Source organism: Atractosteus spatula, chromosome 14, assembly GCF_055471065.1.
Source record: "Atractosteus spatula isolate fAtrSpa1 chromosome 14, fAtrSpa1.hap1, whole genome shotgun sequence".
NCBI lineage: Eukaryota > Metazoa > Chordata > Actinopteri > Semionotiformes > Lepisosteidae > Atractosteus > Atractosteus spatula.
The window spans coordinates 28,566,752-28,585,016 of NC_142719.1; the positions used below are offsets into that span (position 1 = coordinate 28,566,752).

The following is an 18,265-nucleotide window of genomic DNA, read 5'->3' on the forward strand; positions in this document are numbered from 1 at the left end:
AGATCAGCAAGCCGCAGAAAACCGTGAGCCCTCGTGAAAATGTGATAGTTTCCCAAGACAACTGCAAGCTGAAGGACGCTGCAGGACAGTGGTCATGACAGCCTACTTGTCAGGGGGAATGGAAGTATGATGATGTGGAGAGAAATCCCCTTTAACACTAGATTGTCCATCCATCCATTTTCTAACCATTTTATACAATTTTATACAATACGTGGGGGATCCAGAGCCTATCCCGGCAAGCAATGGGCACAAGGCAGAATACACCTTGGGCGGAATACCAGTCCATTGTAGGGCACATACAAACTGCATGCAGATAGAACCCTGGTGTTAAACCCAAGATCCCAGTGCAGCAAAGCAGCAATGCTAACTACTTCTCAGCACTTATACTGATGAAACTTTTGAATCAACCGTTTTTCTGTTCCCACAATGTCAAGGTTTTGCCTCCATTAATATTTTAACGTGTTTTGTTTTCATTTTTGGTTGCTTGTCATTTTTTGTGTTTGAAAAGAAATAGCTAACGAATGCCGTCTCTATTCTTTAGACAGACGGATAGCTCCCTCTGGTGGCCAGACAGAAGTTTTGTCTTTTTCTCTGAAGACGGTACTCTATTCAAGAACCATCTGAGTCATGTTGTCCTGATCTTCATCATTAAGGTACACAGTTAACACTTCTCAAATAAGTGATAAACTTGTCTGTCTTAAGATTAAACCTAAACTGTAGGTTGATATGTTTGAAGGAAGCTTGACTTTTTTTCATTTCTGTGTACAGGCATTTCTAAAGGGGCATAAAACAACAAAAGCTTCTAATATTTGTTTTTTACATGCCCTGTTTTTTTTTAGAAAATTAATTTCAGTATCTACAAGAACTGTAATTAGAGGAATGTGCACATATACTGTACCTCCATCTCCTCTGTGGTTTTCATTACTGCACACACAATACACATTTATCTTATATCAGGAGTACTTGTACTTCATGTGGGCCATACATGCCATAAATTATTAAAATACTACTTACAACCATTACATTGTATGACACACTTGCAATTTTCTGTGTTTATTTTATGACACTGCAATTAGCAGTCACTGTGTCTTTACTAGTTAACAATTTAGCCAAATATACCACTCTCTGAGTATGGAAATGTTTTAAGCATTATTAGCTTTAATGTTTTAAAATATAATGTATGTATATTTTCACTGTTATTTTAATAATGTTGTTGTTGTTCAATAACCGGTGAATATACTGTATGATAACCTGTGTGTTTTTCTCCTTGTTTTTTGCTACAACAAAGGCTTTTTTACTTGGTAGCCTTCCCTTTTACCTTGATTTCTTGATTTTCATTGTGGAAATTTTTATTATTATTAAGCAGCGTCACATTTTGTTTTTCACTGACTTCATGCAATGTGCCCCTGTCAGACGATATCGGTGACATCATCAAATAGGGACACCATGAACTGACAGAGAGAGAACCACAGGGAGAGTTGTGCATGCAAGACACTAGCATCACCAAAGGCTTTCGTGTGGCTGTTCTGGCTTAGACAAGGTGCAAACTGAGTCCCTGCCGACAGTTCATGGACCAGTTCAGACCTAGCCTGTGGGCCATATGACAACCCTGTTTCATACTTACCAGAGCAGTATTTTTGTAACTCATAATCTTTAAAGCATAGTGCAACCAGAGCCTAACCCAGCAAGCAATGGATACAAAGCAGGGTACACCCTGGGTGGGATGCCAGTCCTATCACAGGGCAGACAGACAAAGACACACACATACTCAAATACCTAGGGCCAATTATCCAGAAACCAATAAACTTACCAGTGTATTTTGAACACTAATAACCCTAATTTTAATGTACATACTGTATAAATACAGTGTATATTTAGAAATCTGTAGTAAATTACTCTCCCTAAACTGCAAAGTAACACGCTAGGCAAAGCAAAGCTAAGAAAAACACACTCCACCACATGGTAAGGACGAAGCATTACATTAGGACAAACTAAAAGGTCTGACTGTCATCTCGTCTAGCAAAGTCTAGTAACAACCTACATATTCATGCTTGAGACTAACATCAATATTAGGTGAGTATGTACAGAACACATTTACTTAAAATAAAACAAACAGCAAACAATCTAGGTCGGGAATTTATCATTTATTTCATCCAGGTAATCTACACAACACAACACCTCCATTTATTCTGAAACACAATCAAGACATTCCATTATAGACAAACTTTTTATTTCAATTAAAATGTTTAAATTACTGTAAACCATATTTTCATAACACAATTCATTTTAAAAAGATTGGTATCTGTTATTGCACACCTTGGTAAGAAAAAAGCAGTTTCTTGTTGTGCCATTTGCTAGACCCCTGTATTACACTAACAATTTGATCATGAGAACAGTGTAGTTCTATGTAGTTAAGACCATCAGCCTATCAGAGTTGTTCAATACAGAAGGTTAGAAACCTAGAACATATGAAAGGTCTGCATTTAAACCAAACCGTTGTGCTTCAGCTAGTACCTTTGTCTCTTGCCACATATTAACCTTGTATTATCCGAGTGCTGCCAAGAGACCCAGGGTGTTCTTACTCCAGATGCGATGATTTAAGTCAATTTTAATTAAAGCTTTGTGCTTGAACAAATAATAGGACAGGGAGCTTGCTGTTTAGTGTGTTTAGGTGTGGTGTTATTCTGCCACAACTTAAAAAAAACACAGTTTTTTCTTTCTGCAATTGTATCCTTGCAATACGTTCCAGTAACCACACAAGACAACACTGACTTCAGCAGTGGTGGCATCACACCTGTGCAAAGCATTTCCAAATTGGGTTCAATTATAGGAACTGTCAAAATGGGGCTGGTGTTAAGATGGCAATGGTGATAATTTCTCACATTCTGAAAAAAAAAAACAGCCTAAGATCATTAGCATTGCAAAAAAGCCTCATCAGTGTGCAAGCTCTGTAGCTTTGCCACAACCTCTTTGTCAGCCAGATCTGTCAGAGGAAACTTAAAACAATTTTAACTGTTTGAACACCTATCTTTCGAAACACCTAATCATACTTTCTATCTATATACTATACAATCACCATTAAAACTTATATGCTTTTATATTTTAACACGGTCACAGAATCTTAAAAAATGTAGACAAAGATGTCAATGAGAACTCAACGAAATGTGCACAACTACAAAATTATACTCTTATGTAGGATTTATTTTTTTTAGTTATTATCAGTATAGAAGTTGGTTGTGATGCTTTACATAAAACTACTGCATCTCCTTCTGCCCAAATGTAAGAAATTAAAGTTATATTCTTAAAACAGTATCAGTGTTCCTGGTACATTTTTTTAAAGGGTTCATCTTTAATTCTGTCAATATGCAGTAACTGAGTGAGGCAGATACTGTACATTCCTCTACAACTACTGTACATTAGCCAAGATGAAATCTAAGGGGGTTTGTTCTGCGGTGGTAGTTCTCTTCTTTGTCATCTTTCCAGTGTCCTCACATGATTTGAATTGTTTATTCAATCCAGTCTAAGCTGTCAGACTCAATTATTGTGTCTGAACTTTGCCAGCTGATCACAAATGAGTATAGCTCCACATGTATAGGGGCTCACATTGTGGCTAAAGTACATAAGATACTTGTATGGGGGTTCACATTGTGGCTAAAGTACAGTACATATACATATACTGTCGATATAATCATAATCTAAAAATCGAGGTTTACAATGTAACATTGTATCATCTCTAGATGGGAATTCATAAAGGTATATTTATTCCTAATTTAAAATTACAATTAGCATATGCTTGAGCTTTACTTATTCCTGCTGTTCTTCAGTCTCTCTTCAGTCTCGTATCAACAATGCACTATACTGTACTTCTGCTCAAGAGAAAAAAGCAAAATGATGCTTTGCTGGACATATGCTGGCACATGACACTTAAGTTCACTTAGAGCTGTTCATATTGCGGTCGTTCTCCCCTATAGAACACTTTTTGCTTTTACTAACTGACTGAGACCACAAGAAGTGTTTTAATCAACTCTTCTGGTTTGTACTCACACACATGTGGTTATGACATTATGCAAGTCATTCCTGTAGAAAAGCTTTTATTGCTGAATGTGACTAAAATTCCAAACCACCATAATTTTTTTCAGGTTTCATCTCTGCATTCTGCACTTTTTTTTGCTGGTCAGCAGTTCAAATCAAAACTGTAAATTCAACACTAAATAAGACACTGTAGCAAGCATTGGGGTATTAAGGTTGTTATGCTCAGTATGCACAATATTATATAGTTTTAAGTATTTAACAAAGGTAAAACTTGCTTGGCTAAATTCATCATAAAATCATAAAAAGATTTCATGTGAAATAGAGTTTACCACTATCATTAAGTTTCGGCAAAAACAGATGTATCCTTGTAGGTTCTTGTAAAGTATATTTTACCACCAAATTCACCTACAAATATAAAACTGTCAAATTACTAAACAAAACTTCACATTTCTGGCAGCTTCTAATTTTGGAGAAGTGTTCAATAATGGAGATGCATTATGATCTGAAACTGCAACTGTATTTAAAACAACAAAGCAGGCCCCTTTTTACACCCTGATAGGGACTCCATAATTCATCACACACATTTTGGTAAAACACAAATTAAGAACAAAAACTGATACAACATTAAAATACTGTAGGTGGATAAAAATAAAGAAAAATAACTAAAATAAGCACCTTCTTGACCTGGATGTGGTTGAAAACCAGGACAAGAGTGATATGTAAGAGGATCTTAGGAAAACAAGTTAAAATGTCTGTTGTAAGACTTGGGAAAAACACTGATGGGGAAACATAAAACTTTGGCACACAAAATGAGGATTCACACCGAACTGCATTCTTGTGCAGTGCACTGAGATGAGTTGTTATCTTTGTTATTACAGTCCTTTGTTGAAGTAAACTCTCTCCACCTCTAAGCCTCTTTCTCTGATTTTTTCCTGTAGTTCAGGTTCCAGCCGGCTCGCAGACATGGAGCTAAACAGAGCCAAAGAACACAGATTAACACTTTGCATGGCCTCTATCTTGTATCCAGTTATTTTACAGCTACGAGCAGTTAAACTTGCGTTGATTGGCCTGTTAAGCCATTGTCACACTACAGGACTCGACACGACTTCTAGTCGGACACCCTGTCAAACTTAACAACTGCAGTTACTGAATCTCACTGCCTTTTCTGCACTAGAGGGTGTCAAATTATACGACTAGGAATCGCAGGGGGTGACCAATTACATGATTCCAGCAAGGCTTTTCATCACGGTTTCAAATCTCGCATTGCGCCGCAAAAGTACTGTGAGGTCGCCTCATTTTGGCAACCAATCAACGTGGAGCACAAGAGGAGCACCGCATTAAGGTAAATAAACAACAAACACAAAACATCGAACAGACATCTGTGCTGGCTCCAGAGTTCGACAAGCCTCTTCCCCATTTGCAGTCCAAAACACTCGCTTTCCTTCTTTCCTTGCAGCCGCGTTGTGTGCATCATACTTCCGGTTGAGCGTTTGTTGGCTGTGACTGTCACAGATGCAAGAGCCCCCCCCTAAGACTTGAGATTTGTAGTGCGTCGCAGAGAGTCGTAGGGGCTGATAAGAGAGCTATGACTAAGTCGCTGGGGGTGTCACTCTACACAACGGACGGTAACGGGTGTACGCTGTGACTCTACAACTCGCTGTGATTTTCTTACGATTATGTAAATAAAGGCTACGACTGAAAATCCTAGGAAAACTCGTGTAGTGTGACGCCGGCTTTACATCGATTCTGTCATCTAACACAATCAGCTATGAAGCACAGTTACCAACCTCTTTTGCGGGAACAGTGCGCAGCACAAGGGAGTGGCGAATACCAGACTGAAAACAAAATAAACAGCATTTAAACAAAAGACAGCAGATATTCCTGGTGAAATCCAAACACTGTACCTCAATGAAATTAACTGTCATGGCATGTTCCTTCATTCTAAGGGAGAAAGCAGTTGGACAGTGTGGTCCACACAGATTCTAAAATGATTGGCTGTGACTTACTGTATCACCTGCTGCTTCAACATATGCAATACTTTTTATTCGGAAAATTTTAAAGATAATAGCGAATATTCTTTTCCCACTCAGCTTTTCCCTTGATTGAGCTCCTTCCCCTGGGAAGAAGATGCATTACTGATATACACTTTTATACTGGTATAGTATGTACTGACAAATTTGCCTAAGAATATCATGATATTCCACAGAGTTGGGAGTAGTATTTTAGTCTAAAATGAATGGATCATTATCTTTACTGTAATGTAGCATTGTATGGGATTTTCATATGATATGTGTATGTTATTTATGCTCTCTTTTTTGTATCTTGTTCTTCTGTATCTCTGTTAATTAATTTTATGATTGCATTAATTTTGCATTAATTAATTTTATGATTGCATCACAGAACATTCTTAACAACACAAAGGTTTGGTTTGGCAATAAAGCTGACTAATATTAAAAGTTATAGAATAATACAGATCCATTCAACCACTGAAAAAAACTAGTCAACTTGTAGTCAAGTAGTCAACTTGTACTGTTGTCAGATATACTTCTCAGGCCAGTATAAAATGAGCATTTTCATTTAAATTCTTTCTAGAATTAGCTAGAAGCAATTTCCTTCATCTCTACCTCTCTACATATCTGATACTGGAAGATGTTTATCGCTCTTCTGCTTACCAGAATCCTACCAGCCCAACCTGGATGGGAGCACTCATCCATGGAAATCTCTGTGGAGGTTGAAAATGAAGTGAATGTGTAGCACTGAGATCTGAGCTCTGTGGAGTCTGATATAGCCCATTACTGTAATGAATAAAACCTTATATAAATCCACATCCACAATTTTGATTAACTTCTGATTTGCTTAATTTGCAGGCTTAGTGTATATATATCCCTGGTTCTAATTTAATGTTGAAAATTAAAAAGAAATAAGAAAAATACATTTCAAGGCTGTTAACCCTTCTACAGGTATAGTAATACAATACTACTTATTACAAATACAAAGCTTTTAAACCACAGACAAGTGTGTATTGGTTTACATTAATTTTACTATTGTTACTAGTTATTATTATAAAATAAAACTTTACCTTTAAGAATGCTTTCTTTTCCAAAGTATTCATAATAAAAGGGGGGATAGCTGTAAAAAGCACAAAGCATAATAAATGTCAGTTATGAAAAACACAAACTCAAGGAAGTGCATTCAGTTTCATATTATTCAGATTTCTAACTAGTACGTGAAAGCGCAGTAGCTTGACTGAAGAAGTTTACACTCAATATTGAAATTTACAAATTGAATAATCCAAACATTCAATCTGAACATGATCCAAAAGGATGTTCTAGGTCTGACCACTCACACTAGGCCATGATGACATGAAAAGGTTTGGCTAAGTCTTGTGGAAAAGTCAAAGGAGATCACTTTCAGATTTTACTTTTATCATTGGCACACTAAAAGCAAAACTTACTTTCTTTTCATTGGATACAAAATGAACGCATACACCATATTTTTTTAACAAAAAAAACATCAAATTTATACATTAAAATTGCAGGATCTATTAATTTAACAGAATTGTTCATGTTTTATTAATTATTTAGATTTAAATAGAGTGTTTGACCCCAGGTAGCCACAAAGCACAGCTGAACACTACTATATGAAAAAATGTAATATGATTTATCATTATTTCTCCTTACAAATCAACAATGTTACTGTGTTTATTGTAATAGATAATACCAGCATGAAAGAAGCTGCTATCCGCATCAGGTTTGGATGATAGGTCCTCTATCATTGCAATGCATTAATTCACTTACACTTGTTGCCTACAGAGTGAGGAATACAATTGCATAAAATAAAACAGAAAAATATTCTGTGCCAGATTAAATGATAGCACGGGCCAAGCCATTGCAGGGTCTGTTGAAAGAAGTTTCAAAATCTCCCTAGTACAAAGAGAGTATACCCAAAGGCTCATGAAATAGTACTGACCCATTCCTGGAGCTGCCATGAGGATTCGAGACACAACCACCTGTGTGATGGCCTGCTGTGCAGCTTTAGGTGATTCTCCTAACCTGTTATCATTCTCATCTGTGACTGGAATGCCATACTTCAGCTCCCTGTCACAGCAGGAAAAGGAACACATACGGTATCAACCTCAAGTTTCCACATAGTTGTGAATATAGGGGTTCACATACATTTTCCAATTTTTTCCAATGACCTCGATTGTTTAAACCATTTGTTCAATAAAGATATGGCAATGTAAAATGGTGTGTGTGTTGTTTGTTAAATAAGACTGTCTTTATTTATTATGATGACTTAGATTAAGATTAGATCACATTTTAGGAGTCATTCATGCAGAAATCCAGATAATTCACAAATTTTTCTCACCACTGTAAATAACAATAGCTTGTGCCACAATAAGAGACCTTTTATTATTATTATAAGACAGCATTCACCATACATTTAACATTTGAGGCCATATATGTGGGGTGTTATTCAATTTCAGGCTGGTCTGTTGCTATTATATACATTATATGACATCAGAGCAGCCATGGTGAAAGACGGGCTCAGTTTAAATCGTTCTCAGAAAATTCCCACCGCAATGTCACGCAGCAGAAATCTAGTAAACAAAAGTGACTAGAAACGTAGAGGAGCGTGGTTTGTGCTATTGCACGCTTTACCTTTGCCTCATGAGTGGAATATTGATACAATTCGCAGCAGCTACAGCAGCAAAGGGAACAAACCGCCCTATAAGTGGTGAAACATGCTGTGTAAGAAAAGAAAGTTATTTGCTTAAAATACACACACCACGCTGACACAAAAACAAGAGAGGGGGAAACTGTGAGAAAAAAACAGATCTGAATATGCAAGGACTAATATTCGGATCTAAATGACCTGATAATACATACTTATAACTGATTAGGATGCCTGAGCATGCCTTTGAATTGTTAATCGAATACCTCTCATTTCTATGCAGTAGACCACTTCAAATTCGATATCTGAAGCCTTTGTATAAAAAGGTCTGATGAAACACAATTATACCTCTGTCGTTATGTGGTCACAAATATGTGCAATTTGTTATTGCAATAGAAAGGTTTTCAAAATGTTGCATCTTCACTGTTTAAAGTAAATCACAGGAAATCAAAATAACTAAGTAACTAATGACTAAACACCTTTAGAGGGTAGATTTCAGAATCCCCAAAACCAATTACAAAGAGAGTTAAAACCATTAGCCAAATACCTTTTAAGCTGGGGGGATTAGTGTCCTGACTTGCCTACAGTAGTTATACCATAAGGTGCAGACTTCAAGTAGAACGAAATATAAACTATGTGCCAAGTTCCTCATCAGCAAGGATAAATAAATTATCATCATCTTAATATTTTAATTGGGATGTATACTGTGTAACATACCACACCTGTTGGAAATGAGCCAGTGTGGAAAAAATACATTTTATACCCAACCAAAACTATAATTCCAAATCAGTGACTAATCAGAACAGCTTTTGTTAAAAAAAAAGGTCTGATGAAACACAATTATACCTCTGTCGTTATGTGGTCACATCTAACTGACTGTGCTTTCTCGCTCTGAAAAGGTCTTGTTGAAAAAAGCAAGATGTACAGTAGTCAGTTTTTTTTTTAATACAGTATCTTTACCAGCCCTGTGGTGGCCAGTGACCTCAACAAATGGTGTGCTGTGGTTACATGGATGAGTACCTTTGTTAGTGCATTAAGTCCTAAAGCTGTTGCAACTGCCCCCGTAGTGGCTGATACATAGGCCGCACCAAGCTGACTGAAAATGAAAGATTAAAAATGGATTAATTTGTTGACGTACACACACCATAACATGGATTCTAGGGTTACAAGTTATAGCTACAGAGATGGGTTGCAGAAAATAAGAGGCAGGCCAGTCTGCAGTACCTCACAGTGATGGGGGCGTCCCCGCTTCTGTTGGTGTAATTCACTATTGCGTTAAAGGACTGGTTAATCCACTGCCAGAACACCACCGCTGGAGTGGTCCTAGAGCAAGGGAAAAAATGGGAAAAAAAATCAAATTTAAAGGTTACCGTGACCGTCTTCCTTTTAGATAGATTCCAAATTGTACTGAACGATGGAGAAATTAAGTTTCTCTCATTAAGTTTGCTTTAAGTTTGCTGTATACATATTACTCCATCTTTTGAAATCAGGCAGACTCGTGACCCCTGTAGCAGTGCTTAGCGATGGGAGATAGGAATGGGCTGTGTGCATTCTCTGAAACATGCAGACTCATCCACTGTTATTCACAATATGAGCCTCAGGATAATTAGCATTGAATAGAGGACTGCAGCAGTTTTTACTGATAGCACTTTCTACAACAGGTATCCAAAAAAACTTCAAGGGCTGCTATGGTACAGCAAGAAGCAAAATGTCAGATCCACGTGAACCTACTGTATGCAACCTAGGGAATCCTGGACACATTCAGCTAGTGAGATGGTCCTCACTCAAGCTAAAGAAATAAAAAATACTCAATAATTTAAATTTGAATAAACACTTTTACTGGATGAGCCAATTAAGAGCCTAAACTACCTTACTCAGCACAAAAACCATCTCATTTAGAATGATAGACCTCTGTCAGCCCAGTGTATTTTATTTATTTGATTTTATTTGATTCCTGAATGCTCACTTATAGAACGTCATCATACATCCTGTGATGGTCATGTTCATCGGCACCTGGGCAGACATTCGACCAATCAGGATCATCTTTTCCCCAGTATCTGGGTGGAACGCAGAGTCGTAGATGTACTTTGCTCTCCAGAGCTCATCTTCGGTTAGGCCTGGAGACACTATTCCTCGCCTTAAAAAAGAAAATGAAAGGAAATGAAAGAAACAAGTCTTTAAAGGCATCCTTATCTGTAGGATAAACGGTATAGCTAATGATTTTAACTATATAAGCAAAGACTACAAAAAGCTTCAAGGCTATTAATGTCAAGTGCCTTATTATTTACAGCAGGGAACATATTTCATATTATTGCGTAATGAAGCACAACGTCTGAAACATGCACCTGTTTAAGATTCTGAGGATCACCGAGTTCCATGTGAGTGTTCAAAAGACAGACATGTGTTACCTGTAATCATGTATTATTTTCCTGGCACTTTCCAGCTGTTCATTGGATAAAAGGATGTTTCGGGGGTCGGTGACAGTAAAGAAGTGTTTAGCTCTGCCTAAAAACGTTCCCTGATCCCAACGGGGCTCCTTGATATTGATGTTTGTAGGCAGCTCAGTTGTCATGTTGGCCTAAGCAAAAAGGAAAATAAAAAAAAACCAGGAATATGTGCAATTTGTTATTGCAATAGAAAGGTTTTCAAAATGTTGCATCTTCACTGTTTAAAGTAAATCACAGGAAATCAAAATAACTAAGTAACTAATGACTAAACACCTTTAGAGGGTAGATTTCAGAATCCCCAAAACCAATTACAAAGAGAGTTAAAACCATTAGCCAAATACCTTTTAAGCTGGGGGGATTAGTGTCCTGACTTGCCTACAGTAGTTATACCATAAGGTGCAGACTTCAAGTAGAAGGAAATATAAACTATGTGCCAAGTTCCTCATCAGCAAGGATAAATAAATTATCATCATCTTAATATTTTAATTGGGATGTATACTGTGTAACATACCACACCTGTTGGAAATGAGCCAGTGTGGAAAAAATACATTTTATACCCAACCAAAACTATAATTCCAAATCAGTGACTAATCAGAACAGCTTTTGTTACAGAGTATCAAGGAGTGTTAACTCCTGATCCTGTGATTTCTGTTAATAAGGCAGAGACAAAACCATAAAATAAAATATTTATCTATTTATCATATTACTCTACTTCAGCTAAAAATCCTGAAGTTGATGAATATTTGTTTTTTTTATTTTAAAATGGAATGTCCTGTGTATCATGAAACAAGAAAAAAACTGTAAGAAATGTATTGTCTTAACTCCTCAAAGTACTTAATTACTATTGTTGATACCAAGATCCTACCATGAACACTAATCTATTATGGTTAAAAGTAGAAAAGGAAAAAAGGTCTAAAAATGGGGTTATATAGAAGCTTGTTTCTACAAGCTACAAAATATCTGTTGGGTCTTTTAGCACTGTACCGTATATAGCAGTATATTAGTATACAAAGAATATGAGGTATCCAAACAATGATTTATTTGTGCTTTTTATATTTAATTATTTTTTTTATAAATGGTTAATTCAACAGATCACGTATTTTAGGTCAAGTGAGAGACCATTTAGCTTTTTTTAGTCAGTAATCACTTAATGAAATCCCACAATTTGAAGTTCCTTCCCTCCCATGCTACAATTTTGGAACATTTATAGAGCATAACATTATACCAGCTGACTCAGACAATAGAGAGCTGTCCAAGCAGTGCAATACAGTGAAGATAATTTGGGAAAACAGATGCAAATTAGTGGCAAAGAGGCTTTTGTTTGTTACGATAAGTACATTTAAGTGCTTAACCATTAAGCGGAAATGGATCTGCGTTTTGCATTGGTGAAAGTGAACTACCAGTTCTGAGCTTTTCCAGCACAGCTTGCATTTCACTGAATTGCATGCAGGATAATTTACTGGCACTTTGTCTTTCACGTTGATTTTCAATGGTTTAATAAGCCTCCTTTAAAGAAAAATAAATGACAAGGAAGGGCACAATAAAATAATACAGTAAAATGTGCAAGAGGACAAGAAGAATGAATCTCTCTTGGTTACAGTTACTCGTATTTCCTGTAGCTTTTAAGAGACAATAAGAGTTAATAACAAAGTATAGGACTTTACAAAACACATAGTATAGAACTGCAGACACAAACAGCGAAGGGGCTGACATTATCCCAACTAGAGTTTTATCTGTCTGTAAAAAAAAAAAGAACAAAGAAGCCAAATATCCCAAAGACCTTTGGGGTTCCTACCATTGCTGAGTCAGAAAACTGTTGCCAAGGGAACAGCGGAGCTACCAGAGGCCTTTAATATCCCTCTGTCTTCCGTACCACAGCCCAGGAACACCTCCTCCACTGCTGATGCTATTCTGAGCAGACACACCACCACCTAATTACTCTTCTTCCTTCTCAATGCTCTATTTTAGCATGAAATTACCATAATAATTCATTATAGCAGGATCCTGGTTTCTGATGATACACTGAGCTGTCTTCTAACCTTCCAAAGGGATTATGGGAGATTTACAAAAACATCAAAACTTTTACACTCTTTATTACTTGGCAGGTACAGAATGCTGACGAAAAAGAACAACATCCTGATCAAGAAGAAAACATCTCTATGCTGTGCTAAGAGCAGTAAAATATGAACACAAACAAATAATCTTGATTTGGGAGGGAAATGTTCGTTGTGTGAATGAAGCAGTTTGGAGGAAAATATTATGCTTGAGAATTAAATGATGATATTCTTACTATTATTCAAAAATACAGTTTTTAAGTATTCTAAGTACAAGGGGAAACAATCAGACAATAATAAACCTAAAGGCCAAATATTAACTGCAGACTTTACCATGCATCACACTTCCACATTGTATGCAAATAACAGCTATGGCTATGGTAGAGTTGGCATTGTGATGCAGTGGTTTGTATTGCTGCCTTGCAGTGCTGGGGCTCTGGGTTCAGTTCCTTCCTCCATAGAGTTTATACTGTATGTTCCCCCCATGTTTGCGTGGGTTTCCTCCGGTTGCTCAAATTTCCTCCCACAGTCCAAAGACATACAGTAATTGTAGGTTAACTGGCTTCTGGGAAAACTGGCCCTGGTGTTAGTGTCTGTGTCTGCCCTGTGATGGACTGTCATCACATCCAGGTTGTAGCCTGCCTTTGCTTGCTGGGATAGCCTCTGGCTCTCCAGTGACCCTGAACCGAATGAAGTGGTAAGAAAATAGATTAAACATACATTTACAGCCTTATTGATCAGATCCATTGTCTGGTCACACAACTTCAACAAATCAGAACATTTGTATATGCGAGAATTAATATGCAATCAATCAGGCTCCCCTGCAACAATGTACCGGATAAAATTTTTAGAAAATATATGGATGAAGAACTGTGGTAGTAATGTTTGATTCACAGTACATTCTAGGATATACTGTAACACTAGATGGCTTACGATGTAATTTTGTTAATACGACCAGTTGTTTCCTGCTCAGCTTCTCATCACTTATAGGTCATAAGATTTAAAAAATCTAGACATAAAATAAAGAATTTTTCCCAGAATGTACAGTACTCTAAATGTATTGTTATTATCAAAGAAACCTGCATAGTCGCTATCCATGCCTGAGACATGATTATGGTCAATTAATATGGCCAATGTGTAATATAGACTGGTACAGATCGTCCCTGATCAGTTAGTTTAGAACTCAACAATGAGACTTTCATGCATGAGACTGATGCAGGAATGTTTTGAAATCCCTAAAAAAGCATGGTTAGCTGCAGCACTACATGCTTATGCGCATGTGCATATAAACTGGTATTTTGTCAGTGTGTGTATGAAGAGGACTAAGTCATGCAAAGACCATTTGCATGCATTTGCATTTTTTAATAGATGACATCAAGGTGTCATATTCACTGTTTCCACTCATCGACAGTACCCACCATAGCTTGGCTTCTAAACAGCATTAATTCCTGTGAGAATATGTGCTAAACATACAGTAGATTCTCTAGATATATATTTATTTAGTTTTTTTATATATTTCTCCTCCTAACCCTAACAATGTTCACGTATTGATGTAAATTGCGTGTTTTTTTTTTTACGGGAAGGGAATGAAAACATCGTAAATCAATAACATTGGATAATTTCTTGCAAAACAATGATTTTGTTAGAAGAAATACTCCCCCCCAACAATTCCTTGAAATCAGTAGAGTTTCATTCTTTCTCTTCAGCTAACATTAAGTCAAAGTTAAGCAAGCTCTAAGAATAAAAGAAAACCAAATAATCCATACGGCTAAGCATAAGTGTCACCTCAGAACACAAAAAACCTTATTTCCTAATTGTGTGTTTTTTTTTGCCATTTTTACGTCTGACGGCCCACGAAGCCCAATTCAATCTGTTAAGTGTAACAATCTACAGCTACTATTTCACACATCAAACGGATTCTTTGCACTGGTAGTTCCTGCAGCCATCTTTGCTGTAATTTCCACAGAGATTTCATCATGCTTCACGCCGTGTTACAGATTAATGCGTAAAAACAAAAACGTGCACGCACGGAATGGAAACCGAGTTTTTTTTTTTCAAAGGACGAAGTACCCTTCTCTTTGTAAATGTTTTGCACAGTCAGCAAAACGACATTATCTACAAAGATAAAATGTAGCTGGTCGGATCCCTGAACTCTGATCTGCTTGTGCAGTGTTCCGAAACACTCAAAACACTTCTGTATCTTCCTGTATCAGCGAACCATTCACCCTCATCAACATTGTATACAAAATGAATTATGCCGGTCGAATATCATTAATTCGGTACCATGCTTGTCGGATTGGTTGAAACTGAATTTGCCATTACATAAAACTGCCATTGACTAAAGAGAAAAACACTACGCTAGTTAAGCGATACAATAAGGACAAGGATTTTAGACAGAAATATAAATCATTAATGTAAGTAATGGACTTTGAACACATTAAAACCTATGTTTTTTTTTGTCTTATTACTACCAGTTCCCCAGTCTGTCCAATCAATTGGTAACGATGATATTAACCTTGAAATGTATTGTGACAATGCGGTTACTCTACCTGAGAGCTGCACGCACTGTAGCAGGACTGCGTTACATTTTACTGTTATATAACGCGAAACCTAAACAGACAAGGACCGAGCAGCCTAAATATCACAAATATGCTTGGCGCCACTGTAATTACTAACGTAAAGCTTTAGCGTTACAATCCAATTCCCCCTTTTCCTGTTCAGTGAGATCATACCATGCACAGTGAAAATGCGAATACCAATAAAGCCAATCAACACATACTGTACCTCAATAAAATAATAACCAATAAAAAATGCCAAAGAATCTAATATTTAATTAAGTGAATTTCGAATTTTATAAACTCATTTAAACATATATTCTGAATGTCACCTGTACTGAAAGATCAAGATGCATACTGTATGTCCAGATGTTAAAGCTAGCTCTATATTACAACAAGTAATGCCACATCCTCACACTTGACTTCCCAGTGTTACACCGCTCTGTAGCTGCAGTCTGTGTTCTGCACTTGTACTAGAGATAATGGATTTTCTTTCCTTATCAACAAAAACAGAAATCAAACAAGCGGGACTAACGACTTGTGTTAAAAGATACTCACGGTGCTAATCTTCTTCGTCTTTTTTTTTTCCTCCCTAAATCTCAGCAGTCCGCCAGAGGTGCTGCGAGAATGGAGCTTCTCTGCTCAGTTTCAACCGGAAGTGATCTTGCACGAGGGGCTGGTTAAGCGAAGCGTGCTCGTTAAAGATCTATTCTATCTGTGAGCGCGCATCTCGGGACTGAGGGGCGTTGAATTGATACAAAATCAACAAGTAACACGTTCTGGGCGTGAAAGGAGAAAACGTAAATTTTTACTTGCACAAACAAGTTAATAAGTATCGAGTCGTCCGGAGCTGTTGCAACTCAATTTGCTGAATTGTTGCTGATGCAAGTAACAATCTGGACTTGTTTTCCCCAATTATTCCATTGATTTTGCAACTCCCAAAAAGCGATGCATCATAACGTACAGTAAATACTATAGATCCCCACAGCGCGGTCGTGGTATAACGTATAAATGCAGTGCTTTGTATTTTTCTTCTTTCTCATTTAAGAAAGCCTGAAGAAATGCAAATCATAAACCGAAGGATCCCGAATGCAGTAAAACATAGTGTAAGACAAAATGTCTAGAAAGACATGTCTACAGCACCTGTAATTGCTATACGGTGGGACAGTAATTATTAGCATAAAAGGGGGTATTCATTGGACGTCCATTAAAACTTTTATTATTCTCAGTATTCCTGCGGGAATTACAGTATTTATGATTTAATTCCCTCCAACTCATGTATAATTCTGTCATTTCATCTTTCTGTCTCTGAAAGATCACTTAGATACTGTATCTATAATTCTTGCTGTTGCGTTATGCTTTTTCTTGCAAGTATTGCTTCAAACCTAACCCTGTACCATGTAATTAGTTACGTGGCCTGCCTTTAAAATCTGTGACAAATCCGAAGAAAGGCTACCTTTAAAATTTTAAGAAAGATTTCCTTATAAACCAGGCATGATTCAGGGTTTTATTTTTACAGCAAGACCTACTACAAAATATTAAATAAAACAGCACAAATCCACGAGCGTTTAAAAAGAAACCATGAATAACTATTAGATAGCACTGACTATTTTAATGGTATTATCTACAGGTACCCAAGATCAAGATTTTTTCTCTGCTTCTCTAATTTTCTGTTATGGACGTTGAGCAGAATTTGTAAAGGTTGTTTTACAGAAGGCATTTACTGTTGTAATTTTTAAAGTATACTGTATTTAGCAGTTTCAAAAGGTTACATTTTGTCATAAAGTATGTACCGTATAAAGTTATTTCGTGTACAAACAGAAGGTACAGTATATGTGATTCTCAGACAATTTTTAAGAATACATTTCTGAGAATGCACCTGTGGCATCCCAGATAATAAAAACAGCCTTGCCGTATGTTATGATTGCATAAAACGATTTAATAAAAATAAATTAAATATGAACACGATTTTAAGATGCTTTGCAACTGTTTAGCCAGTGAACTGAAGCTGTACAAGAGTGGTTTTGGTGCACCATGTTCCACCATTTTCCATAATTTCTGATGGCTCACTATTAGTGTAGTAAGTGGGCATATTGAAACAAAAGTGTATTACAAAAATAAGTGCTCCAGAGCAATAGTATTTTGTGCAACTGCAAATACGACCACAAAGACCATTTGTACGTATGCCAGCAGCACTGCCCACCAGAGGGCGCTGACTTCCCTCGCGGATAAATACAAAATATCATGGATGCAAACGCTGAGCAATCCGGTACATTTTTGTATTGACGTAATACATGTTCTCAGTGGTCCCATTTGTATGTTTAGCAGATTTCACCTTTTTCTGGAAGTAGGGTGCTATCTGTGTGGAGTGTGCATGTTTTAGCCGTGTTTGCTTGGGTTTCCCACAGGTGCTCTGGTTTCCTCCCACAATCCAAAGACATACTGGCAGACATCTGTGTTTGTGTCTGTGTGTGCCCAGTGATGGATTGGCGTCCTGCCCAGG

The 18,265-nt window shown here is 37.0% G+C and overlaps 1 protein-coding gene across 2 annotated transcripts; it reads right to left on the reverse strand.

Moving 5' to 3' along the window:
* Positions 1-2,127: 2,127 nt before the first annotated feature.
* sfxn1 (sideroflexin 1) lies at positions 2,128-16,422 on the reverse strand. 2 transcript variants are annotated; one of them, XM_088932267.1, is made up of 12 exons: positions 16,321-16,400; positions 12,949-13,064; positions 11,115-11,284; positions 10,673-10,843; positions 9,931-10,029; positions 9,727-9,802; positions 8,694-8,779; positions 8,002-8,129; positions 7,112-7,161; positions 6,705-6,754; positions 5,820-5,867; positions 2,128-5,001 (listed from the first exon to the last, which is right to left on the reverse strand). In XM_088932267.1, exons 2-12 carry the CDS (start codon positions 12,949-12,951, stop codon positions 4,905-4,907), a joined length of 978 nt encoding a protein of 325 aa, XP_088788393.1. In that variant the 5' UTR covers positions 12,952-13,064; positions 16,321-16,400; the 3' UTR covers positions 2,128-4,904. The 2 variants fall into 2 exon arrangements, with proteins under 2 accessions (XP_088788393.1, XP_088788394.1); XM_088932268.1 differs by lacking the exon at positions 12,949-13,064 and having other exon boundaries at positions 16,321-16,422.
* Positions 16,423-18,265: the final 1,843 nt, after the last annotated feature.